We start from the raw sequence: 26,606 nt of genomic DNA, 5'->3' as shown, positions 1-26,606 counted from the left end.
TGTGGTTCCGGGTTCCTGGAGATCACGGGGCCGCAGCGGGTGTATTTCGTAAATCGCTGCCGCCTTCGCCTCCGCTGTCTTCCAGAAACCCCTCTTGAGAGTAGCCGGTGGTGAAGTTGTAGGTGGGTTTCTCAGGATTGCTGGACAAGTTCGTGTGCGTCTCGGTCTTCTTGCCTAGTTCTGGGGACGCGTAATTCGCAAACATAATCCTAAGCGTTACGAGCGCCGTCTTCCTTTTTGAAACGGCGACGGGAGTGCAAATAAACCCGAGAGACTCTGGGTTGTGAGGTTGCGAGGAAAAGCTTGGGTGGGGGGTCTGGGGTGGGAAGAGAGAAATCGCACGTCTACTTGTAAGCCGGAGCCTTTAGAGACGCCCCGGATGAACTGAATTCGCAGGGTTTGCCACGACCATACTGATATTTCCATGTAATCGGTTACAGTCATCGTTTCTCCTTTTGTAAATAAAGGATAGATACAACCGACTTTTCCATGCACCTGCATTGGGAATATTTTTTTCCTTTAAAAGAAAAAAAGTAAAAACAGCGGAGACGCATAATTCCTAAAAGAGATTTATTACAGTATAAGCGGTTGTGATTTGTGCTATTTAGAAAAATATGCTTACCTTGCTTGTATATATTGGGGTTTACTGCATCATTTTCTGCCTTAACATGACACAGTGAAGCATAATGAAATATACAGACTGGGTTTCTACACCGACTAAAATTGGTTAATTTATTGCTTAGTGAACCATACAAAAACAGATTGCATTCTATCTCTGTCTTCCCTGCGGTTCAGCTTTGACAATTTAAAACTAAGGCTTTTTCTTTGTTTCTTTGGAAAACAATAGTCCGTGCTCCTTCACAGGAATCTATTCTTCTGTAGTTTTTTGTTCTCACCTTTTAATTTTCTGATTTCAATCAACAATCTTCTGACAAAATCTTAACTTCTGTATATAATGGGTCCTTTATTTATTTAATGTTTAACTGATTCTTCATAAAATGTAATAGAAAATGTTCATAAAGTAGCATATGTATTGACTGATTGATTAAACAAATAAGACTAAAGGCAACACTTTATGAATGTGACAACTCTGTAGCCTTTAATGAAAAACTACCTAAGGAATAGGCTTAGGGTTTTTGGTACTGCTGTTTTGATTTTGCTATGATAGATTGATATGGCTATTGGAAGTACTTGGCATTATGATTCAAAATAAATTCCCACAACACAATGTGGTTAATTAGTTTATAGTTTGATCTCATGTAATGTCAATGACTTTTGTTTACAATTTGTACTTTGTGAACTTAACAAAGTAGTAACAAAACCATTGTGAGCTAAATCATGTTAAGTACTAATGTACACTTGGTAAAAATTGTAGAGCGAACCTATAAGTATTTGGCTTATGTATAAGTTCCCAAAATTGGAATTGAAGTATGCATTAAGGAGTATTTAATTTGTGCTACTGTAAATTTTTATAAACTCTTATTAAAGATTCATGCCAAATTGCCTTATGTGATATGAAGCCACTTTTCAGAAGCCTTCTCCTTAAATTGACTATTCTATTATGATAGCAGATTTGTCCTATGTAGAAGCCTATGAAGTTATAATAATAATAAAGTTGGAAGGGACCTTGAGGTCATCTAGTGCAGCCCCCTGCTCAGGCAGGAAACCCTATACCATTTCAGACAAATGGCTGTCCAGTCTCTTAAAAACTCAGCTGATTATCACTTTGAAGAATTACCGGTAGATTACATGTGCATATGTGTAACTATATTACTGCATTAACCCAGTTTTCTGAGTTCTCATGACAAACAGAATAGTAAATTAACCAAATTATGTATGTATAATTAGCCTAAAATGTAATTGGTTAGCTTGTGATTTACTGTGTTATGAAAAGATAGACATAAATTTAAAGCAGTGTAGAGTCAGGACCACAAGCAAGTGCATTGATGGTCTGTTAGAATAATTAGTGTTGTTACATAAGAATTTGATGCTTCCTACAAGTATTATGTTGAAGCTGGCCTTTAAGGAAACTCTACAGATTATAATTCAGCAACAGAGTGTATTGGTATTAGAAATAGGCAGTGGAAGTTAACAGGTCATTTTCATTTCTTTAGGAAAAATAATATTTGCAATTTTGTGATTATATGATTTATATAATATCTCACAGATATGGATGACCACCATGAAGCAAAAGATGAGATACGGTGTGCAACATCACAAGAGAAAACAAAAGTCAGAGGTAAGAATGATTGTTGTCCCTTTAATAGTAGCATCAATAAATATATTGGAATTTTGATTCCGGTACAAACTGAACATTACAAGAGATGGATTTTTTAGTACCGGTAATTCTTTTTTAAAAAAAATCTAAAGTTGATAATGTAGAATCAATTTCCCATTTTCAAAGCTTCAATATTCAAAAATAAGCTTAAATTATTTTAAATGTAAAACTGATTGTAACGTGAAGTAATATTGATGTCTGGAAGTATTGTAGCACATAATACAGCAGTTTTGCTGAAGCTAACCTGGTCTGGTTCAGATAAGATAGGAATGTTGCTTTTAATATTGGCGTTACTGTTTTCCTTTTATTTGTTTTAATGTTTTAATGCACCATGTGTTGCCTAGAGTTAATGAGTGATTAAAGTGAAATAACACATTTTTTAAGAAATTAGGATCTAAATATATTGTATATCAATTGCTATTCTGTGCTTGTATTCTAGATGGAAAAAAGGCAGAATGTGCTAAATAAATCCATGTATTTATTTGCTTATTTTTATTTAATTATTACTTATTTAATGTATGTTTCAGTCATTCAGTACTCAAAATAGCTGACAAGCATTTAAAGGAGTACCTAACACTAATGCTACTCAACATGTGAAAAGGGAATTCTAATCAGTCTTCCTGTACTTTTTGTTTCTTTAGAGGAAAGTAAAAGGAAACGGAAGCGAAGCAGAAGCAGATCCTCCTCCGTCTCTTCCTCTACATCTTCTAGTTCTTCTACATCCTCTTCTTCAAGGTCTTCTTCCAGGTCTTCTGCCTCACAGAGCAGAAGCAGTTCAAGTAGCAGAGGTAGGATTATTTTGTTAGAATTATGAAATTCATTTTGTAGATGGTGCCTTAGATGTTATATAGCCAATAACAGTTATTGATCTAGCAGAAGTAAATACAAGTGGTCCTCCCTAGATATCCATTTATTTAGCCACTGTTGGAAGTTACTGAAAACCTGAACTTATGACTAGTCTTCAAAGTCCTGGCTATTGCAGTGCTCCCACGGCCATATGAACAACATTCAGGCCCACTTGCATTTAGGACCACCCTTCCTGCTGTTGCCACACATACACGCATCCCTAACAGACAGTCATCTTTTCCTGCCACTCACCACTCTGGCTATGCACAGAGTAGGCACTGTGAAAATAACCTACAGAATGATAACTGAGAGCAGACAGGTGTGCATCATACACCACTAAGAGCTTCATGCTAGTGCAAAAGAAGGCAAGCGTGAAAGAAGGTTCTGGCCAGCACACAAAGCCAGCAAAAGAAAGCAGGATTAGCAGATACGTGAAAGGCAGGGCAGCAGCATGAAGGTAGCAGCCAAAAGGGAAGAGCTCGGGAGAAGATAGGTGGATGAGCGGAGTTGCAGTAGTTCTTTAGTTTCTTCCAAGAATGGCTTGGATCCAGGTGGGTCCTCACCTAATGACCGTATGGGATTCACTCAGTGACAGCAACTGGGATTGCCAGAATTGTTGTTGCTTAGCCATGTAGTCACGTGATACTCGCTTAGCGATTGGGCCGCTCGCTTAATCTTGGAGTTGCCAGTCCCAATTAGAATGGTTGAAGACTACCAGTAATGGATTTTTCACGAAAATATTCAAAAGTTGAGATTAAAAATGAAATATAAATATTTGTTATAATGAAATAATGCCAATATATTGAAGGGTACTGGTAAGTACTGTAGAAAATCAAGTAATATGGTGAGTTTATGTAATTCATCTGACATTGCTGCTAGCAGCGGCCATTCACTTTAAATGGACTTTATGGGGAAATATCACCTAACCCTCCATGACTTAAGCAGCATTTTCCATTATATCCTTGGGGAATCAATAATCCAATCCATTACCCTAGGATAGTAATTACTTCTAATTGGGTGGAACAGTTTCAACAAATCATTATGACAGTGATTTTCATAGTAATGTGTAGTTCTTTATCTAGTTACAATGACAAAGTGGAGGAATATCTGTATATGCAGCCCACTCCTTCACATATCACAGAATATTCCAAAATTATTGTTTATTTTTTAATATATACATCATGCCTCTCCTTCAGAAGCTTGAGCCAATGTGCATAATGCTTCCTTCTGTAATTCTTTTCCACAAGAAGAAATCTATGAGGTTAGGGTAGACTTAAAAATAATAGCTGGCTAAATTTCAGGAATTAAGTTTCCACAGCCAACTAAGGATTTGAATCTAGGTCTCCTCACACTGATGGCCCAACATACTAATAATTATATTACATATACTTAAAAGTTTTCGTTTTCTTTCCTTCTTTTTCTGGAAAGGAAACATACACATAAACATGCAAATGCAACAGACTTCAAACATAAAAATTCATGTAAATAGAAGACCAAATTATGTTAATCACTGATCCTACATTACCCAGATTTGTTCAAAACAAATCGTCATTTTGTAAATTATCAAAAATAATAAAAAAGCTTACCTTCCATTTTATGGCAAGCACATATGTATTAGTATCCAAATAATAAAATTCCTAAAAATTGTGTATTTCAATTTTAGTGACAAATCTATTTAATGTTGTTCAAGCCTTAATATGCATTTATGACATTTTTAATGCTTAGATTCTTCAAAAGTAAAAGCTAAGAAGAGGAAAAAGGAAAAACATAACAAAAAGGTAAAACTAAAATTACTAAAAGTATGAAGTAAAAATATGAACAGTACTGTCATGTGCACATGATTCACAGGAAAAGCAGTTATGTCCCGTATTAGTTATATCAAAATTATCATTTCTACTTTTGCACTCAAGCAAAGTATTAATCATGCTGCTTTGGAGCAACTCCCCCTTAACAGATGTTGACAACATCAATGGGGCAGGCTTTTTTCTCTCTTTCAATCTTCCCCAACAGCTGTGATCATCAGTTTGGTCACTTTGAGCCCTGGTGGCACAGTGGCTAGAATGCAGTATTGCAGGCTAACTCTGCCCACTGCCAGGAGTTCAATCATGACTGGTTCAAGGTTGACTCAGCTTTCCATCCTTCCAAGGTCAGTAAAATGAGGACCCAGATAGTTGGGGGCAATATTCTGACTTTGTAAGCCACTTAGAGGGGGCTGTAAAAGCACTATAAAGCGGTACATAAATCTAAGTGCTATTGCTACTGCTATAGCTATTGGTCTTATGATGGTTATTTGCTTTTCAGTTGACTCAGTGATGTACTTGCATAACCAAATTCATGGGAACAGTATTTCATTATTCAGTCAGTACCTCAATTACGTTGACTGAAGTTATTCACATATATAAGTTGCATACCTTTTGTAATAAGCATCTGGCATTGACAGTGTACTTGGCAAGGCCTCTGGAAAAGAGTTTCTTGCTGCAATGTATCATGAGAGACAAAGGAAGTTCCATATGTTATGAATATCATAAAAAGGTTACCTTTAATTCCTAAGTCACAGTTAAAAAAGCTTGTCTGGGAAGATGTTGAGCACCAAACTGGTATCATATTATTATTTCTTATAGATTGAGAGATTTAAGGACCCCAGTTAATTTTTCATTTGTTAAATTTATATTATTTTTGTTCAGGAGCTAAAGGTAGCATGCATATTGTTCTCTTCTATTTTTTTCCCATAACAATCCTCTGAAGCAGGTTGGGCTGACTGGTTCAAAGCCACTTACCCTTTGTTCTTTCTCATTTTGGAACAAATCACAGTGCCAGAAAGAGCCTGGAAAGCATATCAAGGGACTACAAGAAACTAGGCAGGAAAGCAAAACAGTTTGTAGTAAAGGTGATGTGTTCATCAGTGAATTCAACTAAAGGTTTTATCCTAAAGAAGGAATGAAAGATTCTAGAGGTGAACTGCTGGTTTGAAGAAAATTGCCATCATGAAAACCTGAACGATCTACAGGAAGGCCTGTACCTTGCAAAGACTGGGAAAAATGGAAGAGAGCTTTTATTTAAATTTGGAGGAGGGTGGTCTAAGGGAAGACATGATACTTGAAGGCTGTCACAGGAAGGAGAATGTGAATTTATTCTTCTTAGTGCCCGAAGGTAGATCAAGAACCAGTGAGTGGAAGTTTTACTAGTTTGGAATAAATCTTTTGGAGATTCAAACTAGAAATAAGGAGGAATTTCCTGACCACCTAACTCCTGGAATCCAGGAGTGCTGTATCCCTCAAGGTTTTCAAAAAAAGGTTGGACAGCTATTTATTTGGAATATCTGAGGATTTCTGGCCTAGGCTATAGGTTGAACAAGAAGACTTCTAAGGTAACTTCCAGATCTTTGATAAATCATCTAGTGTGCTCTGTGATTGAGGGTTGATTTGAACCTCCTTGTGACCAGTCCTTCATTTTAACCACTGTACCATACACTTTGATAGGATGGATAATTGATTTATTAACTCATATATTAACTCTAGAAGTTAATGTGAATATGTTTGAGTTTTCCATGGTCCCTTTCTAATATAAACTTTATATTAACAATATTATTCTCATAGTCAAGTTGCCCCCTTTTTTTTAATTGAGGAGAACATCTAAATTGATACAAGTGGGTGATAGGCATTTAGATTTTGGGCCAGGATAATTGTCAGGTTCCTTCCCAACCAAGTCCTGATGTGCTGCCACATCCTGGCAGGGGGGGTGTTTCTGAAGGATTAGCAACAAACATTGAGAGCTTATCCCAGGAGTATAGCAGGGTCACTCAAGGCATGAAGGGCTGCCCAGGTAAAGAAGCAAGCACCTATATTGAGGAGCAGTGGTATAAAAAAAAATGCTAGAGGCAGATTATCACTTTTGTGACAATAGAAAAGAAATCAATTCATACAGCATAGGACAGTGATGGCAAACCTTTTAGAGACCGAGTGCCCAAACTGCAACCCAAAACCCACTTATGCATCGTCGGGTGCCGGATAGGTGTGGCCCCTTGGGTGGGCGTGGCTGCGGTGGTAACAGCAGACTGGATGGGACTAAAAAGTTCAATCAACCAATTCCAACTTTGCAAGATCTTTTTTTTTCCCGCGAGAAGTTGAAATTGACTGATTGAACCTTTTTTTTTTTTGTACACAGCGGTGGAGGCCTAAAGTGAAAAGGTTTTATAAAACCCAGCTGAAGGCCTAGGGCTGGGGCGACGGCGTGCGTACCCACAGAGAGGACTTTGCGTGCTGCCTCTGGCACCCGTGCCATAGGTTCGCCACCACTGGCATAGGACAAGGCAGTGGAAAACCACTTATGTATTTTTACCAAAAAAACCACAGGGATAAGCAATGATATTCCCTATGGAAGCAAAAGTTGGACTTTGAAGAAGCAGGATTGGAAGAGTATTAGTGCTTATGAACATTAGTGTTTGAGACGACTACTGAGAATATTATGGACAACCAAGAAAACAGATTATTGAACAAATCAACCCAGAGTTCTCACTCAAGGCACAAATCAGCAAGCTCAGATTATCCTACTTCAGAGACAGTATGTAAAGACCCATTTCTCTAGAGAAGACTCTGATACTGGGAAAAGTCAAAAGAAAGAGAAGAGTGCCACCAGCAACAAGGTGTATGGACTCAGTTGAATGACAAGGAATGCAGTGATTGACGAGTTGAAGGCCAGGTTAAGGACAGATTGTCAAGGAAAAAATCTATACTGTATGTGGTTGCAAAGAGTCAAAACTAACTTGGTGACACATAATCAAATTTTAAGATATCTGTTTATTTTTTATTAGAAAAGAAAAAAAGAGAAGATGAAAAGAAAGAAAGAAAAGAAGAGAAAGAAAGAGAAATCAGGTCCTGTACAGCTTTCTAAAGTAAGTGCAAAAACTGAATGGAAAAGTCTGTGTTTTTCCTCTTCTCAGAATTAGACAATCTGTGAAAAGTGATTGGAATGACTTTGATTAACTGTTTTCTATAATTCTCAGATTATGTCTTAACTATAATGCTATTTCATGGTTATCTTTTCTTCTTTTCTTTCCTTATATTTTCTTTCCTTGCATATTTCTCCAAGTAATCAAGGATGGCACATTTGAATCTCCCACCCATCCCCTTTTAGCTTTCAAAACTAATTAAGAGTTTAGGTAGTTAGACTTAATCAGTAATGATTGACGCAAAGTCCATCAGTGAACTTCTAAACTAGAGATTTCAATCCAATTTTGTAAATCCAACTTTGACACTCTAAACATATCACCAGAGTGTCAGCTATGATAAAACAGAATGAATTTCAATAGAAAGAATGACCAGATTGACATCAGGAAAGCAAGAGTATAATGTCACTTGCTATTAGCTTTGAGCTAGTGATTTTAATTTTTATTCCAGTGATAGTTAACTTATTAATTATAGACTATGGAAATGAGTTATGCCTAATTAAATAGATACCATAAAAGTACTTCCGCACTTGGTATTTAGATAATGGGAATAAAATTAACAAAGTCAGGGGATACCAAGTTTCCTATCTCTATCCTGGACTACCCTTAGATCCCCTGTTTTTTTCTATCATTTGAACATTGTTTTGGAAAGTTCTAATTCTGTGATTATTGAGAGAGCAGGACCATATTTGATCTAAGTCAAGGATCAAGTTAGCTCTTTTGAGGAGGGAGAGAGATCTACTTTGGGAGCTGGAGTTCTGATGATAGAATAACCTTCTAAGATCCTGTGGAAATCTGAAATATTTGCCTCTGCTATAATGGAACTTGGGGAAGCAAAAAGGTGAAGAATTAAAAGGCTCAAGATTACCCTTGTCAACCCTTGTGTTTTGTCCAAAAGTGTATATGGGAAATTAAGATCAGCAATGGAATATAAGTAGTTCTCTTTGCGTAAAACTTAACCCTGATAACTTCAAAGGTATATCCATACTTTTTTGGCAACAGTATTGAAGTAATCTACCACTATTTCTTTTCAACTTATTATTTATTAATATCATAATTTTTGTGCCACCAAATTTCATACATCTGAAGTAGTATACAAAAATTTGCCTGGGCTGTAACCCTGGTGTTTCCTCATTTTACCCACCCAAGAACTAACCAGCTGGGACTTTGCTTAGGCTTCTAAGATCAACCAAAGTTAATAAGTTCAAGTTCTTCATTTTTTTTTCCAGTGGTGCAAAAAAAAGAAGAGAAAAAGAATTAAAATGCTGCTCTTTCTCTTTTTTCTTTTTCCTACTGTTGGGAGCCATCATTGATTGCTTTGCCTGAGGCAGTTCTTCTGTGTTCAGATAGAATTTGTCTACCAATTTAATTATTTGTGAGCATAAATCATTATTTTTATTGGTTTCATTTACATGCCAGAAGGCTTTCTTAATGGTGACAATATTTGCTAGCACTATGTGTTTCGGTATATGGGACTAATAGGACATCCATGTCAACTGAGTGAACATGCAGGTTGGGACTCTGGCTTTATCCAACCCAAAGAAAATGGAAGAAAAAAGCTAAAATATACTTTTTAGTAGATCGTGGCTTTATATTACAGTTTAATTCTTTCAAGAAAAGTCATGGTCCTATAAAGACCATAATTTTGGCTAACAAAGCCACAGATAGATAAAGATAAGGATGATAGAGATAGATGGATGGATGGATGGATGGATGGATGGATGGATGGATGGATAGATGGATAGATAGATAGATAGATAGATAGATAGATAGATAGATAGATAGATAGATAGATAGATAGATAGATAGATAGATAGATAGATAGATAGATAGATAGATAGATATGCTTAATATGCTTTACTTTCCATTTCTCAAATTTATTTGAAATTTTGGCTAAGATCAGGCAACTAAGCAAAAAAAAAAGCAAGCAGGAGAATTCTGTTCCTATGAGAAAAAAAATCTCTTCCCTGTTTTTTAAGTTGTTTCCTTGGGAACAGTGTTTTTTCGTTTGGGGAACATAGTGTAGCTTTGGTTTCTGTTCTTTTAATCAAGTTTTATTCAGCCCAAATTCACACTTCCTTGTGATTGCTGTGACACTAAAAAGGGAAATGTAATTTATACGTCCTTATTGATGTAATTTAAAATGTACATTTTATTTATAGATCACAATATTGTATTGTTTTAGTATCTCAAAGATAAAAAGAAGAATCATAACTACAGTATGATCACAGGAAAGAAAATTAAGATGAAAATAAAGAAAAGTAAAAAGGATAAAGAGGTACTCTTTCACATCAACCTGTTTAATGTTTAAAATTTTAAACATTTAAAATGTTTACAAATGGTGTTATCTGCATTTATAATGCATTAGCATTTAGGGTGTTCAGTAATTCAGTAATGATCCAAAAATAGAGATCATTTCTATATTGTTTCTTATATGTTCCATCTAAAACGTTGGAACTCCAACACCTTTAAATCTGGAAAATAATGACCTCTGAAAAATAAACATCAGTCCTATGTAATTGGGCTACTTAAAAAATAGGCAAGACTATATATGCTTATAACTTAAAACAACTATTTCTAACCTTCAGACCCACACACAAATTTACAAAATGTTGATGCCATTGAAATTTGAAGTGTTGAGTCAACAAGTATCAGAGTAAAGGCAGCAATACAAGTCTATTACTTAATACTGAAATATCTGGTTATGAGCAGGAGATACGGAATGTGATTTGCAAATCCCCCGTTGGAACAAAATAAAGGAACACAATGGAAACTCATTTTTAGAGTTGACACTAGTCTTCTCAAGGTCATATCATGGAATTGGTCAACTTTAGTTACATTAACCTTATGTCTTCTGTTAATTGTTTGGCTTGTGGACCATCATATCTATCTTTATTACCTTAGACTATTAAAGATTGCAAGAAATATTTATTTAGAATATCTCTTACAGTCTTAACTATGCAGTTTCCACAGTGGTTCCTCCCTCTCATATATAGCTATAAGGGCTGACTGCTGTCCTTGACACTAAAAAAAAGCTAGAGGGGACAAGGGAAAGGGTACTTTAACTCCACATGAAAAGATCTAAACAGACCTACAGAAGTTCTGCCAGGGTTGTCTGGAGACCTCATTGTAAAGCAGGAATAGAGAGCTTCCACACTGTGTCTATAGAAGCTTCCCTCAGAAGAACTCCATGCCTTCCAGAAAAGTATTTCTTGTACATTATTCTGTGCAGAAGGACAAAAATGGAGCTGTTTTTGCAGAAGAAAAGGTAGAGAATAGTCATTCCCCTTCTCTTCCTAAGAGGGGGGGAAGGGGCAGGGAGGCCCTTGTTCAAATGTCAAGGAGTGCCCTCTGTTGAAAATACTGTATGGTCCACAGAAGTATATGGAATAAGAGAAACTGGGCACAAATTCAGTATCCCTTGCCTTTCTTAGGAGATGAGATAAAATATGCTAAACATCCAAGTGTTTATTTATTAAATATATACTGGTTGTATATCATTTCCAGTTTGTAATTTGCAACATTATGTAAGTGCATACAATTTTAGGAATACTAATTTGCCCTTGCTATCCTAGAAGCAAAGTCATAGTATCTATTACAATTTCTTAGCTTAATTTATTCCTCACATGCAGCAGTTAAAACTTATTTATGTACCTGGCAGTTTTTAAGAAGAGACTGGACAGCCATTTGTCTGAAATGGTATAGGGTTTCCTGCCTGAGCGGGGGGTTGGACTAGATGACCTCCAAGGTCCCTTCCAACTTTATTATTATTATTACCTATGAATGACTGGGCAGCAGAATAATCTGAAAATAGTAATGGGGGTACAATTTATTGGGGATAGTCTTTGAAAATGATCTGGAAAATGGATTTTTGATCACTTAAAATTATGTTTTTAATGACTGTTTTTTTTTTCAGCGAGATCGGAACCGAGCAGAACTTCTTGATTTTTTGAACTCTACTTTTTAGTGAAAAAGCTGTTAAATGAGGACCAATAAGTCTGTCAGCTTATTTAGTCATCTTACTCCTTAAAGCACCAAATACAAGCTCAGGGTGAAGCACGAAAGAACATCTTGATGCATGAGGAGTTGAAATTGCCCCACTATGAAGATAATTGACAGCTCCTTTAAAAAGGGCAAAATAATTGGTGACACTTTATCAACAAAGAGCCATATTGATGTTGAAGAGAACCTAACCAAACTAGGATGAAGGCATAACCATCCATTAAAGTGAAAGGATGTGTTGGAATTTCGGCCTACTTTGAATATCCAAATTGCATGCAGAATGCGACTTTATCATCAGTTGTCCTTGGTCATTTTTCTGATTAAAACCAAATATTAGCAAAGAAGTTCTTAAAGAAGAATCAGACCCATGTATATAGATATTTTTAGTATTGAGAATATTTGCAAACAGCAAAATACCTCCTTCTGAGTAATGTACATTCTAAAGCATTGAGTAAGATTTTTTAAAATAATTTTCTTTTGTAAAGTGTTTCCTTTTTCAAGTTAATAACAAACACTCTAATTTCAGTTTATTTAATGAGGTGCTAGGCATTTCATTTTAAAACTCTGGGTGGTACCACTGTTAAATGAACATTATGAAATTAGCTTACTGCCCACTGCTGCTTGGTTTTGTTCTTACTTTGGGTATGATTAACATTGATCAGTATTGTGGCCTTTCTTTCAGAGAGGCATGTATCAAAGTCCACATTATGAAAATCTCAGTGGGCTATCAATTTCAGTTGAGTGTAATGGTATGGCTAACAGACTGCTCAGAAGACTGGTTGTGGTATATAACCTCACAGTGTGTGAAGTTTCATTTTGTAAGAAAAATCCAATAAAATGTACTGCTTTTGAATTTGATGTAAATTGTTTTAGTGAAATATTAACAGAAACCCTAGGGCCGTGGTGGCGAACCTATGGCACGCGTGCCACAGGTGGCACACAGAGCCCTCTCTGCGGGCACACGCACCATTGCCTCACTCCTAGGACTTCAGCTGGGTTTTATAAAACCTTTTTGCTTTAGGCCTCCGCCGCTGTGTGCAAAAAAAAATGGTTCAATCAATCAATTTCAACTCCCGGGGGGAAAAAAAATCTCAAAGTTGGAATTGATTGATTGAACATTTTAGTCCCACCCAGTCTGCTGTTACCACCGCAGCCACGCCCACCCAATGGGCCACGCCCACCCGGCACCCGACGATACATAAGTGGGTTTTGGGTTGCAGTTTGGGCACTCGGTCTCTAAAAGATTTGCCATCACTGCCCTAGGGTTAGAATGATGCTGTGGAGAACTACAGCTGCTACATAGTTTTTTCTTTCCCCAAAACACTTAATAAGAAAAATGTCTAGCGACTTACGGCTTGTCTTCATTTTTGCATTTTTTATATTGCACTCTTAGGTGGCTTGTTTAGTACAAAAAAACCTAAAACACTAACAATACATTTACAGTTTAAAACAATTTATTGAACTAATTCTAAATAATTAAGAATTGTTTACTTTATCAATAATTAAAACATAGTTATTATTCACTCTCCAAATGGTCATTGAAAGAACTTCGTCGGTTTTTTAAATATAATCAAGGTTGGGGACACCTGGATCTCAGGTTGGGGGAAGAGATAATTCCACAGATGGAATAGCTGCCAGGAATGTCTGCTTCCAAGTTCCTTTCCCCTAACTTTTTAAAGAGGGGACTCAGCATTGTTTTTGGATTGCTTGGATGGCAGAGGCAGATTCTGTTTGGGGAGATGGTTCATTATGCAACCTAAACCCAAGCCATCTATGGCTTTTTAGATCATTATCACCCTCTTTAATTTGAACCAGGAACCTATCAGCAGTGCTTGTAATATTAGTGTTACACTGTTGAAACAGCTCTCACCCACTTACTTATTCTGAGCAGTTTCTGGGTAGTGTTCAAAGTCATGACTAAGAAGAGTGCATTGTAGAAATGCAGTCATAAAGTAAGGGTGGTGGTGAGTGATTGGGTAAGGACACATCCTTTATATCTGTATCGTCCCAAATCAGTGGATGACCTCCTTCAATGGTTTAATATAGATTATGAATCAGACGGGGAAAAGAAGGAGCAGAACTCTGAGCCACCCATTGAATCAGTGGCCAAGAGCTAAATTGCTCTCCATCTCTATTGCAAAAGAGTGCTTCCAACTCTTCACCCTCACATGTATTCCAGCCTGACCCCTTGGTTGCTGGTATCAGATGCTGCTGAGGGATCTAATAGAACCAGAAGGTAACACGCTAACCAGATCCTGATAGAGATCATTGAAAAACTAATATAGTTTCTGTGCCATAACTGGGTCTAAACTCTGATTGCAAACAATCCAGAGAATGTAGCTTTTCCAGGGCCTATTGGAATTGCAGCCCCAACATCTCTAAAGGAGGGCATGGATTGTCTCAAGTCCTATTTATTCAACTGTCTGCCCTAAAGAGCCAACAGAAGGCATAGATCCAGATCAAATGTGGCAGAGCATATGCTGCTAATCACTCCACTTTCTTAGAGTCCACAAGATCAGAAGAATTCCATGTAGGCTTGCAGGAAGTTGTCCAAGTAATTTCATTTGATTCTGCTAAGCTGGAGATAGGATCTGAGCAAATACAAATTAATTTATCTGCGAAACGTTTTGCAAGCCTAACAGCAATGTGTACATTGGGAACCCATTTTGCCCCAGTCGGGTGCAGATTGCATTGAAGAGTACTGCTAGATGTCAGTCTACGGATGCAATGAAGTTCCAATAATGGTTGCCATGTGGGAGGGAAAGTGGAATGTATTTATTTGTGATAGCAATGTTTATAGTCTCCTACTTGTGCATGATTCTGGCACCCAATAAAAGCAGTGTAGCAATTAAAAGAGGAATAAAACAGCCATCCAGGGAAAGGAAACAATTCAAATTAGTAGAACTCATTCTCAACGGTAGGTGTACATAGTGTCCTAGTCTAGTATTCATGGAAAGAGACAGGCTTTCAAGGCAAGGTCAGAGTTCTGTGGATTTCATAGGCTCTACAAGTGACCCTGCTTAGTAGGACTCGAAGCATGCCAATTCTGTTTATTACTCATTTATTAAATGTATATACCGCCCATTTCACTTTAAAAAAGGATTATTGGATTTCACTGAACAGAAACACAACAGAAGGCAGACAGGCCCACAACTCCAGAACTTGATCCACATGGGGCTTATAGATGACAATCAGTACTTTAAATTGCATTTGGAAGCTCTGATTGACCACTGGAGCAATATGCATGCTGAAATTAATGGAACAGAACAGAACAGAACAGAATAGAATAGAATAGAATAGAATAGAATAGAATAGAATAGAATAGAATAGAATAGAGCTGGAAGGGACCTTGGAGGTCTTCTAGTTCATCCCCCAGCTCAAGCAGGAGAACCTATACCATTTCAGACAGGTGCCTGTCCAGTCTCGTCTTAAAAACATCCAGTGATGGAGCACCCACGATTTCTGAAGGCAAGCTGTTCCACTGGTTAATTGTCCTCACTGTTAGGAAGTTTCTCCTTAATTCCAGGTTGCTTCTCTCTTTGGTTAGTTTCCAACCATTGTTCCTTGTTCTGCCCTCTGGTGCTTTGGAAAATAGTTTTGATTCTTTGTGGCAGTCCCTCAAATACAGGAATACTGCTATCATGTTGCCCGTTTTTTCTTTTAGACAGCCAAACCCAAGTCCTGCAGCCGTTCTTCATATGTTTTAGTCGCCAGGCCTTTGATCATTTTAGTTGCACTTCTTTGAACTTTTCCCAAGGTCTCAACATCTGTTTTGTAGTATGGTGACCAAAATTGGTTGCAGTATTCCAGGTGTGGTCTTACTAGGGTTTTATAAAGCAGTACTAATATTTCGCGTGATCTTGATTCTATGCCTCTGGTTTATACAACCCAGGATTGTATTAGCTCTTTTGGCTGCTGCTGCACACTGCTGGTTCATAGTCAAGCGATCATCCACTAGGACTCCAAGGTTCCTCTCACAGTTACTGTTTTGAGCCAGGTCTCGCTGTACTTAATCTGTACTTAAACGTTTGATTTTTTTCCTGCCTAAATGTAAAACTTTGCTTTTCTCCACTGTTCTCCATTGTTTAAGTTTGTCAAGATCTTTTTAGATCCTGAGCTTGTCTTCTGGGGTGTTTGTTATTCCTGCCACTTTAGTGTTATCTGCAAATTTGATGAGTTCCCCTTCTATTCCCTCACGTAAGTCATTAATGAAAATATTGGAGAGTACTGGGTCTAAAACAGAGCCTTGTGGTACCCCACTGCTTACTTCTCTCCATGTGGATGTAGTACCATTGAGGACTACTCGCCAAGTATGGTTTGTCAGCCAGCTACAGATCCATCTGATGGTGTTGTTGTCTATCCCATTTGGTTGATCCAATAGTTTTCTTAATGTTTTTATTTTATGATTTGCCTGGATAATATGTAATTGATGGAATAATGATTATAATACATAGTAAGCTGTTGCTGTCCCTAGGATTTGACTCAGTTGGTTGCAAGATTCACGCTTTGCGTTGTTCTTGCTTCAATTATCAGTGCACGATGCAGTTATTTTTCTGTTGGCTTGTTACAAAGTCCGATTAGTGTGAGAAGGAAGGACTGAGTCAAGGTCACCTAACTGCCTTCCCTGTGACTAGAACATGGGTTTCCCTACTCTTAATTAGACCCATAACTACTACAACATACTGGCTATTCACAATTCAAACCAGGTATAGTGCAAAAGTAACAGCTCAGAGTTGAGCTTGGCTCCTGCTGCCATGAACTCTGCAATAGTATGATAAAAGCCAATTTCTTCCAGGATATCTCAAGTTTGATGCAACCCTTAAGTAACACCAGAGGGCACCCTGTCCACCTGTAAATTGACCAAGGATTGATAATCAACATGAAGGAATTTAAAAACCATACAGTATCTTATTATTCACTGCCAATTCCAGCCGTTAGAGCAAAATATTGAGAGAGACTGTTTAAGTACTTATTTATACAGAATTGGTAATGAATTTATTTCTGTATGATGCATCCAATATATTTAGAACATGCATTTTAATGTGTATCTGAATGAATACAACTATTCCTTTATCTATGCATCTTTGGGTCATTTTGGTCTAGAAGCTATTGCAACATAGATTTCATATTCCTAAACCCTATAGCTTAGCCTTATTTTTACAAACAGGAGAATTTTGAACTTTAAGTGCACTAACTTGTTAATTTAATTGTTTTATATTCCCACAACACATCCTTATATTCTGATGTAGCTCAATAATGTTCCTAGTATCTAGTTCAGTGTTTCTCAACCTTTGGCAGCTTGTGGACTCCAATTTCCAGAATTAGGGAATTTTGGGAGTTAAAAGTTCACACATCTTCTAGATGCCAAAGTTGAGAAACATTGGACTAGTTCCTAGTATATTGACTCCGTGTTAGAAAGCCTAACTAGATCAGTTTAATCTTTTGTTAGATTTGACTTTTTTTTGTAATTCAAGTGTAGTATCCCTGAGAAAATGGTTACAGTCATTAGGTAATTTTCTGATTAGCTGATTAGAAAGCAAAAAATACTTTGCAGCTAGGGCCGGCAAAACAAGAATCTGTTAAGCAATTGGTTTTCACCTATCTCCGATTCCCATAAATGAAATATTGCTTTCAATCTGCATTAAACAGTAAACTAAAATGGATACTCTCAAGTTGTTTCAACTGAAATAAATTCCACATGTAACCTGAAGCCAGCCTACCTATATCTTTTTTATGTCTGTCTACCCATCCATTTAAAATGGAGGGGGGGTGTTAGGTTAATTTGTAAAAAAATGAATTCATAATTTAAAAAGCTGTGAATTTGGTTTTGGCACTCATATATAGGCTAAAGTGGAGGGTTCCTGGTAGAAGAGCTTCACCCAGCAATTGCAAGCTTTCATTTCTTTCCCCCTTCCCTCCCCCCCACCCCAAGACACCTTCTGAGAGAAAAAGCTGCCAGTGGAGAAATGGCATTTTTCTGTGATTTGTAACAAATTCAAGAATAAAATCCAGGTAGCATTATAATGAAACCTACTTAATTCCAAATAAAAATCATAATTGTTCCAATGCTTTATATACTTTTCTTTCAAACAAATCTAATCAATCAGCAAGAGAAACAAAAATGCAGGTATAAGCACAATCCTCAGGGTAATGTTTAAAAGGATAACCTGGTGAAGAAAGCAGCTTGACCTTTGGACAATAATTTACTTCATGAGTGCAGATAAAATTTGGGGAGGAAATCTCATTGCTTTTCTTATTTCCACCACTTCCTTAGACTTTCAGTGATAAACAGTTTGAAATATTTTAAAAAGCCCAACTATATCAATAGGTAGATGATCTAACCAAAGAAAATTCAGATAATAAGATTGACTTTTCTTTGTGAAAGCCATGTCAATTCCTCAGCATGGCAGCTGGTTTTGTGTTTCATAGGTATTTATTAATTAAATTGATATGCCTCCCATCTCAGTCTCAAACAACTCTGGGTGACGTACAACATCATAAAACAGTAATATAAAACAAAACATGTAAACATTAAAAAGCCATAAACATCAAAAGTTAACAAAAAATATATAAGGAACCAATACATAAATCGATGGTGGGATCTTCTTCTTAATCTACAAAACACATCCAGAGTGGATACCTATTTTTAATCAACCATTTAATAGGAATGCTTTCTGCTAAATCAGATTTTAAAGCTTCACTTTCCACTTTACCCACCTTTTTCCAGTTGTTTAATTTAGCAATCAGCACTGGAATCCTATGTGTAGATACTAAGATGTACAGCTCTTCACTGTTTTCAATGGGATTTTCCTGGGGAGGTAGGAATATGGGATACAACCTGAGTGATATATTCCAGTAAAAAATAAAATCTTTCAGTCGTGTGTGTGTGTGTGTGTGTGTGTGTTTCAACCACACAGTTGTGTTCAATACTACTTACTCTCAGGTAAGAGTGGACACTACATTCAGATATAACTATATAACTCCTGAACACACAGTTTCTATTTTGCTTACTCAAGGAATTGCATTTTAATAGTAGTAGAAAAACACTGCTAATTGTAGTCAAGATATATAAACTGGATACCTGAAGTAACCCTGAAACTGTTAATAAACAGAACACAGCATATCTGTATCTACCATATCACAATCAATCAGAAGGCAGTTAAAATTAAGGAACACACTTTTGTAATTGAATGCAACAAGCATTTCACTCCTAAATACAAAAGTGATCATGTGACTTGATGGGGAATGGCTTTCTATTTTTGTAGTTTTTTCCCACAAATCAGGCCCTAAAGCAAAAAGGACCATGCATCCAAAACACTAGACACAACAACAGGAGAGTCCACTGTACAAGAGATGTAAATATTTACCATGTTCAAAATGTGCTGTCCAATATAGACAGAAAGGATTCACCAGCAACTTCCTCACGTTCTCAGGCTGCCTGAGCAGAAAGACAGGAGACATTCTCACAAGTTTCTGCTCTTCTGCCTTCAAATCAGCCTTGACTGATGTAGTACCCTCTCAGTATGTTAGGTTTATAACTCAGCATATGGCTAGGAGTGGTAATCCTAGTCTATCTGTAGTTCATGAGATTTGACCAGGCTACTTTAGAGTTAGGATTACATTTGCATGTGCCACTCTTTAAACACTGGAGAAACAGTATAAGAAAGGCCACAATGAAATTCGTTTTCTTAGATGACTTAGAAATGTATGATTGTCAGATTTTCAGTATCTCTGTACTCCTACTCGCACATAATTGATAACTGAAGCCCTAAATCCATTTGGTATTAAACAATGCTATTTGCTGGTGTCTTTGTCAAAAATATTTGAGAAAGAAAGTAAGCAAGCAGAGTAAAGAAAATTCTTCAGTGCATACTCTGCTTATTTACAGGAAATCCAACATTAGCAAAAGCATTCTAAAATGAAGCTGAAGCCACCTCAAAATAAAGAAAGCCAAACAGCATTTCTTGAAATTTGTGTCCTACAAGCAGCACAAAACCCTCTTAAGTGCTCCTTTCATTTTCAAGAATTGGTCTGAAGCTCTAATCATAAACCACCACCTGTTCATGTATCAACAAGATATCCAGCAGAAACAGAAAAGCATTTTTTCTTTAGACCGATGACTGAAATACCACAGTGTACTATTTGCACAAAAGACTCTGGCATAAGTAAGACAGTCACTCCTCCCATCTTCAATACCAAAGTTATACACTCTCTCTAGGGCAGTAAAACAGTGAAAAGGACTTAACCTTGGCAGCTTGAGACGTGCCTCTGGTGCAGTGTTTCTCAACCTTGACAATTTTAAGGCATGTGGACTTCAACTCCCAGAATTCCACAGCCAGCATTGCTGGCTGTGGAATTCTGGGAGTTAAAGTCCACATGCCTTAAAATTGTCAAGGTTGAGAAACACTGCTCTGGTGTGAAGAGAATATGCAGGTAAGAAGCCATGTCAAGAACTCAAGTGACCATTGTTAAAGTGAATTTATGGCTTTTAAGTATTACACAAAAATAAGCCCAGTAAAATTTATGACTCAGGATTGGAGATACATTCCATCATGGTCATGGCAGCACTATATTTCATCAAAAACCAATAAAAAATTGTATACATCTGACAAATATGTTTCTTCTTGAAACATAGAAATGTGCGCAATAAGAATAAAAATAAGAGAACTATTTTAGAAATTGGAAATTTCTAAAAATGGAAGCACTGCCTTGGTGATACACCTTGAAAACGATGCTTCAAAGCATTCCTTTTTCCTCTAAGCATAGAAGCCCACTGCTTTTTTCAGTTTTTCGGTTTTAAAGAAACATTTTTCCTTAAAATATCTACATAGAGGTCCCTGTTTTTTTTAGGATAGAGATAAAATGGTAGTCACTGATTAGCCAAGATATATTGTATATAGTTCAAGCTACGTATATAGCAGGGGTCTTGAAACTTGGCCCTTTTATGACTTGTGGACTTCAATTCCCAGAATTCCTCAGCCAGTGTGCCTGGCTGAGGAATTCTGGGAGTTGAAGTCCACAAGTCATAAAAGGGCCAAGTTTCAAGACCCCTGCTATATAGCAACTAATTACCAAAAAGGAAGAATTTCCAGGTGCTAAAATTTTTCAATCATTTGTGTATGCTTCCCTCCCCTCAAATTTGATAATCGAAAGTACCCTGCAAGGCTCACATTTCTATTTAGGAGTTATTGGCATTCCTCCAGCTGATGATAGTGACAGCAGGGTCCAATAACATGTTGGCAAAAAGAAAAAAAAGAATAAACTACTGCCATTTTGTAATACTTACTTTTGTTTCAGATTTAATGCTGGGAAATTCTAAATGAGATATTTCTGTTTTTTTATGCATGGATCCTTGCATATGATACAAAATGGCTGGTTAGGATTTGTGGTTGGGTGTTGTGTGGGGTATGGCAATTTTTGTGTGATCACAAAAGGATTGAGCAAAAGGATTGAGAGGAAAACCCAAAAAGAAAGCTAAAATAAATAAGCAAGCTTTTCACTATTACTCCCTGGGCCTCTCTTTTTGGTGACAAAAAAGCAAACTTCAAATAAGAGTTGGTTATAAGATAGGCAGCTATATAAATGCTTTAAATAAGCAAACACATATCCAGGCTGACGTATGTGCAGTTTTTCATGCAAACTCATAGCATAATTAACTGGTAATAGGTGAGGATAATCTGCCTGAGTGATTTCTTATGAACGTGCCCAAGGAAAACAGGAACCTACAGGCATAAATGCCTGGATTAAAAGGTACCTAAAAAGAATTCATATGAATTCCTCACAACAGAGAGACAATCAGAAACAGGACAAAAATAATCATCCTGCAAATAGGCCCCCAAATAAATAAAATAGTCTGTTTCTAAAAAAAACTACTGTCACAAATAAAGTCAGTAGTCCTTGGTATCCCTGAATTCAGGCATGCTCCACATTCTTCTGGTCGGCTCCATGCCCCTCTCCACATCTTCTGAAATGGTCTTGATATCACTGCTGAAGGGGGAAATCCTGATGCGGGATCTGAATGTGGTGAGGGAGAGGCTGGTTCTGTTCTTGGTGTTCCATTGTCTTGCAAGTTTCTTGGCCTCCTCTTCCTCTTTGATCTTCTCGGTGGCATCGTGCAGAACAGAACGGAAAAGCCGAGGTATTTCTCCAGGCTCTGGTTCATATTCAGCAATAAGTTGCCGAAATCTAAGAAATAAATGAGCAAATGATTCTATCCTTAGGAGGGCATATACAGTCCAGCTTCACTTAAACCCTCAAAGCAGAGACATATAGGTGTTAGCTTATGTTATTCTTTCATGTATCAGGATTTACACAACTTCTACCACCATCCCTTTGGGAGGGAAGGGCACATTTCTGTGTTTCTGTATTTTTACACAATGTATATTCTGTGTGGCATTTTTACTTAAACTGACCTGTATCTGACTTGTACTGTTTTTACTTAATGCAGTAGTTCTACTTACTTATTTATTTCTATTTCATAATTCTAAATCACCCATCTCCTTCCCTCCCTCCCTTAAACACACTGTTTCCTGGTGATCAATATAAATGAAAGAAATAAGAGCTAATCACCTATTTCCATCATTTGTATTTCCCCATCTATATAAACTATGGGTCCTCTTTAAAAAGAATCACTTGGCATTATAAATTACATGCAGTGGTGTTAATTTGGTTAAATTGGTAGCAGGCAGCAAGTTATTTATCTAAATTTTGCCAAACAAAATATTATAATAATCAGACTTCTGGATAAAACCGATCAGACCACTGCAAACTTTTGCCTGGAAAGACAGACTATGGACTTGAAGCAACTGATTGCATTTGTGATATATTTCTGCAAGTTATTTCCAACAAGAGTTTCTAAACAGGCACTCAGTACTGAATTCTTCATACATACAAATAGAATCAGCATTCAGTAATTGATTCTAGACAAGTCATTTAGAAGGCTGTGAATAATTTTTGAATTATTCATAAACATTTTTAAAAAACAGAAAATGGTTTACTCTGCTGCTTTTAGTCCAGTTCAGCTACAGGGGAAAAATCAATCACGTTTCAGTGCTAGATATTCTACCCAATTGCCTGCATTTGGTGTTCTCTAAATGTGATGCATTTCAGAATCCATAATCTCCAGCCAGAACAGTCTTTGGGATTAGGTTATTGCTACTTCACGCTCATTCTATATACAGTGCATGAGAGATTCCAAGCAAATACCTAATAATGATTGGTCCACAATAGGATGGATGTATTTTGGAACAGATATCCTCCAGCTGAAGACGCTCCCCTGGACTGATATCATAGCCTTGCTTGGGATAGCTAACCAGCCAACCATAATCAACTCCTGTTTTGATCTTGCGATACTCATTTTCTTTCTCCCGCTGTTGTTTCTCAGCTTCTTTGATCTGCCAATCAAGCTCCATCATCAGGGTTTCAGTCACCATTTCCATTGGGCTTTTTTGAGAAATACGATTAGAAGATTCATTCCATCCAAACCAGGATGCCAATGCCATGTTCTCCTTCCTTCCTTCCTTTATCTGCAAAGAGCAAGTGAAAACATAATGTTTTTCTGCTTACAACAGATAGGGTGGGCAACTTATATGTCTATTCATAGATATATAAATACAGACAGACAGACAGACACACAGAGAAAGAGAGAGAAGCATTCAAGTACAATATACACACACACAAATATTATATTGCTCAGATATTACCGTTAACAATAATGCTTATATTCTAATGAGCAAGAAAGACCAATATGAGAAAGACCAATATGAACAAAGCAATAGCAATAGCACTTAGATTGATATACTGCTTCACAGTGCTTTACAGCTCTCTCTAAGCGGTTGACAGAGTCAGCCTATTGCCCCCAACAATCTGAGTCTTCATTTTACCGACCTCAGAAGGATGGAAGGCTGAGTCAACCTTGAGCCACTCAGGATCGAACTCCTGGAGTGACCAGTGAGTTAGCCTGCAGTACTGCATTCTAACCACTGCACCACCATGGTGAATATTAGTCCTGAAGGCTGTATCAGAAGTAGCAGGTCTCTGAATTCTACACAGTGTTCTCATAGTACTCCTATTGACTTCCAATGGACATCTGAGGGAGGGAAGGAGGGAGGAAGGGAGGGAGGGAGGGAGGGAGGGAGGAAGGAAGGAAGGAAGGAAGGAAGGAAGGAAGGAAGGAAGGAAGGAAGGAAGGAAGGAAGGAAGGAAGGAAGGAAGGAAGGAAGGAAGGAAACAGAACAGCCAAATAAATATTCTTTCCCTACCTCAGATATTATCTACAAAATTATATACTGAACTAGCAGCAGTTTGCTAATTGGCTTTTCAGAACTCATTCCCAATCCGGTTGGAGATACCTTGATCCTCAATGACAGAGCTGAAATTTCCCTAGGTTTTTTTCAGTGTAATATTTGATTGATATTTCAGAAAGTTGAAACTTTAAAGAAAATGGCCATTCTCATACCAAACATTGCTCCATACTCAACAACAGCCTCCCACACAAGTGGCCTTTTCTGACAATGAATGCACCGATTTTCATTCTCTATACATGAGGTTGATTGTGTAATGGGCTTTCCCCACCTCTGTTGTTCATGATTTTTCATGCTACCTCACAAAACAACAAGAAGCTACTTGCAGCTAGTCCAACTTGGGAAGGAAAGACTTGAAAAGCTCACTGTAGTCAGCCATTCTCTCAACATCAAGGTTAAGAGGTTCTTCAACACTGTCTTAAGGAACTTCTCAAGCATCTATAAAGTAAAACACTGTAAATTGCTCAGCTAGATGAGTTCCTTGTTGTCCAAAATATGAGGTTAAAGAAGATGAAAAGGAATAGGAAATATGCTTTAAAACAGTTTCCCTCAAATTAAGGGAAATTCTCCAATTTCTGGTGATTACCAGCTTGATAAGGCTAGTTTTAACAAAGTCACCAGTATGTCACTAAACAGTGAAAAAGAAACCAAGTATATTACATCCTGAATTTAGAAAAGGCATAAAAGATTCATCTGAACAGATAAAAATGAAGGGTAGGCAAGCATTTGGCCTGCTCTAAATGAAACAAGGTAACTCTCACAATTAGGAAAAACCTTCTGTTCATCCTAAATAAAAATTTTACATACTGCAAGTTAAATAATTTGTAGAAACAAGGGATATGTATATACAATTCAGAAGGTTTCCAAGAGTGTCTGTTGGAAATAGCAAGCTTTTGGAGGGACGAAATGATTGTCAATTTACCATATATAAATCCATATATAATATATAATATAATCCTAATGGCAAAGCAATCATGCTAAACAGAATTTAGACAGAACATAATTGTAAAGTCTTATAATGCTAATATAAAGACCTCAAAATACAAGTATTTTTGAGAAAATAAAATATAGCAAATAGATAGTCCTCAACTTATGACCGCAGTTGAGCCCAGAATTTATGTTGCTAAGTGAGAAATTTGTTAAATGCGTTTTGCCCCATTTTACAACTTTTCTTGCCACATTTGTTAAGTGAATAACTGCAGTTGTTAAATTAGTAACATATTTGTTAAGTGAATTTGGCTTCCCCATTGACTTTGCTTGTCAGAAGATCGCAAAATATGATCTCATGACCTTGGGACACTGCAACAGTCATAAATATGAATCAGCTGTCAAGCAACTGAATGTAAATCATGTGATCATGGGGATACTCCAAACGGTTCATAAATGGAAAAACCATAAGTCACTTTTTTCAGTGTTGTTGTAACTTTGAACAGTCACTAAACAAAAGCTGTAAGTCAAGGACTACCTGTAAAAATAAAGTCAAATTCATTTTTAGTGATAACAAGAGTAAAAGTGCTATACATTAATGGAGCTTACTTCTGAGTAGACCTATCTACTCTAAAACAAGTCCCAGGAAATTCAATGGGAATTATACTCAGGGACTTACAATGTTATGGCTATGCAGTCTAACAATAGATTTAAAAGCAAACCTGTTTCAATTTGTGAAGAAGGTAGAGATTTCAATTTTGCATTTCCATGATATGCAAAAGGCATTCAGCACTTTAGGTAGTTGGCCAGCACTTAGCACCATACGGTGCTATTGGGCAACCATCATTCTATACACTTTCTATTTTAAGTAAATTAACATGCACCTATTACAAAAAAAAATCTCTTGTAATTACATTCATCCTCATGCACACTTTCCTACTAATGCCACCATCATTTTGCAGATGGAATCCTAAGTAACGGAAGGAGTTTGTTTGCATTAGAACTTCGCCCGTTGATCTTGACTGTGAGGTGCTCAGGCTAATCTCTAGATAATCAGTTTTCTTGATATTAAGTCACAAACCAAATTGGGTAAGACTGTCATTCCATGTCTAGACAAAGCATGCAGTTCTTCCCTAGTGGGTAGCTGTGAGGAAAACATCATCAGCATAGAGCAAGGCCCAGGGGACACTATAATACAGATCTTGCATGATGGTATCCATGACGAGAATGAACAGCGATGGTAATAACATCTTGGTGCCTGATAATTTTCACAGGAAAGCCATCGGAAAGGCCAATTATTCATCTT

The 26,606-nt window shown here is 37.0% G+C and overlaps 2 protein-coding genes across 2 annotated transcripts; one reads left to right on the top strand and one right to left on the bottom strand.

Moving 5' to 3' along the window:
* On the top strand, positions 1 to 12,930 carry LOC107288579 (protein FAM133). Its single transcript, XM_015817211.1, has 7 exons — positions 1 to 122; positions 2,168 to 2,239; positions 2,920 to 3,066; positions 4,850 to 4,902; positions 7,935 to 8,015; positions 10,255 to 10,347; positions 11,986 to 12,930. The coding sequence occupies exons 2-7, from the start codon at positions 2,170 to 2,172 to the stop codon at positions 12,034 to 12,036; spliced, it is 495 nt and encodes a 164-aa protein (XP_015672697.1). The 5' UTR covers positions 1 to 122; positions 2,168 to 2,169; the 3' UTR covers positions 12,037 to 12,930.
* A 9,028-nt stretch (positions 12,931 to 21,958) lies between these two features.
* On the bottom strand, positions 21,959 to 23,572 carry RD3 (retinal degeneration 3, GUCY2D regulator). Its single transcript, XM_015817218.1, has 2 exons — positions 23,277 to 23,572; positions 21,959 to 22,256 (listed from the first exon to the last, which is right to left on the bottom strand). The coding sequence occupies exons 1-2, from the start codon at positions 23,570 to 23,572 to the stop codon at positions 21,959 to 21,961; spliced, it is 594 nt and encodes a 197-aa protein (XP_015672704.1).
* Between the last annotated feature and the right edge of the window lie 3,034 nt (positions 23,573 to 26,606).

This window comes from Protobothrops mucrosquamatus, unplaced genomic scaffold, assembly GCF_001527695.2.
Source record: "Protobothrops mucrosquamatus isolate PMUCROS unplaced genomic scaffold, P.Mucros_1.0 scaffold563, whole genome shotgun sequence".
In the NCBI taxonomy this organism is placed as follows: Eukaryota; Metazoa; Chordata; class Lepidosauria; order Squamata; family Viperidae; genus Protobothrops; species Protobothrops mucrosquamatus.
The sequence above is the reverse complement of the archived record's forward strand: the minus strand, read 5'-3'. Positions and strand labels throughout refer to the sequence as shown.

Coding starts and splice junctions, on each gene's coding strand:
- LOC107288579 (XM_015817211.1), top strand. CDS start 2,170: ATGGATGACCACCATGAAGCAAAAGATGAGATACGGTGTGCAACATCA. Junction 2,240..2,919: donor AGAGAAAACAAAAGTCAGAG/GTAAGAATGATT, acceptor TTGTTTCTTTAG/AGGAAAGTAAAAGGAAACGG. Junction 8,016..10,254: donor GTCCTGTACAGCTTTCTAAA/GTAAGTGCAAAA, acceptor GTATTGTTTTAG/TATCTCAAAGATAAAAAGAA.
- RD3 (XM_015817218.1), bottom strand. CDS start 23,572: ATGGCATTGGCATCCTGGTTTGGATGGAATGAATCTTCTAATCGTATT. Junction 22,257..23,276: donor TGTGGACCAATCATTATTAG/GTATTTGCTTGG, acceptor TTTATTTCTTAG/ATTTCGGCAACTTATTGCTG.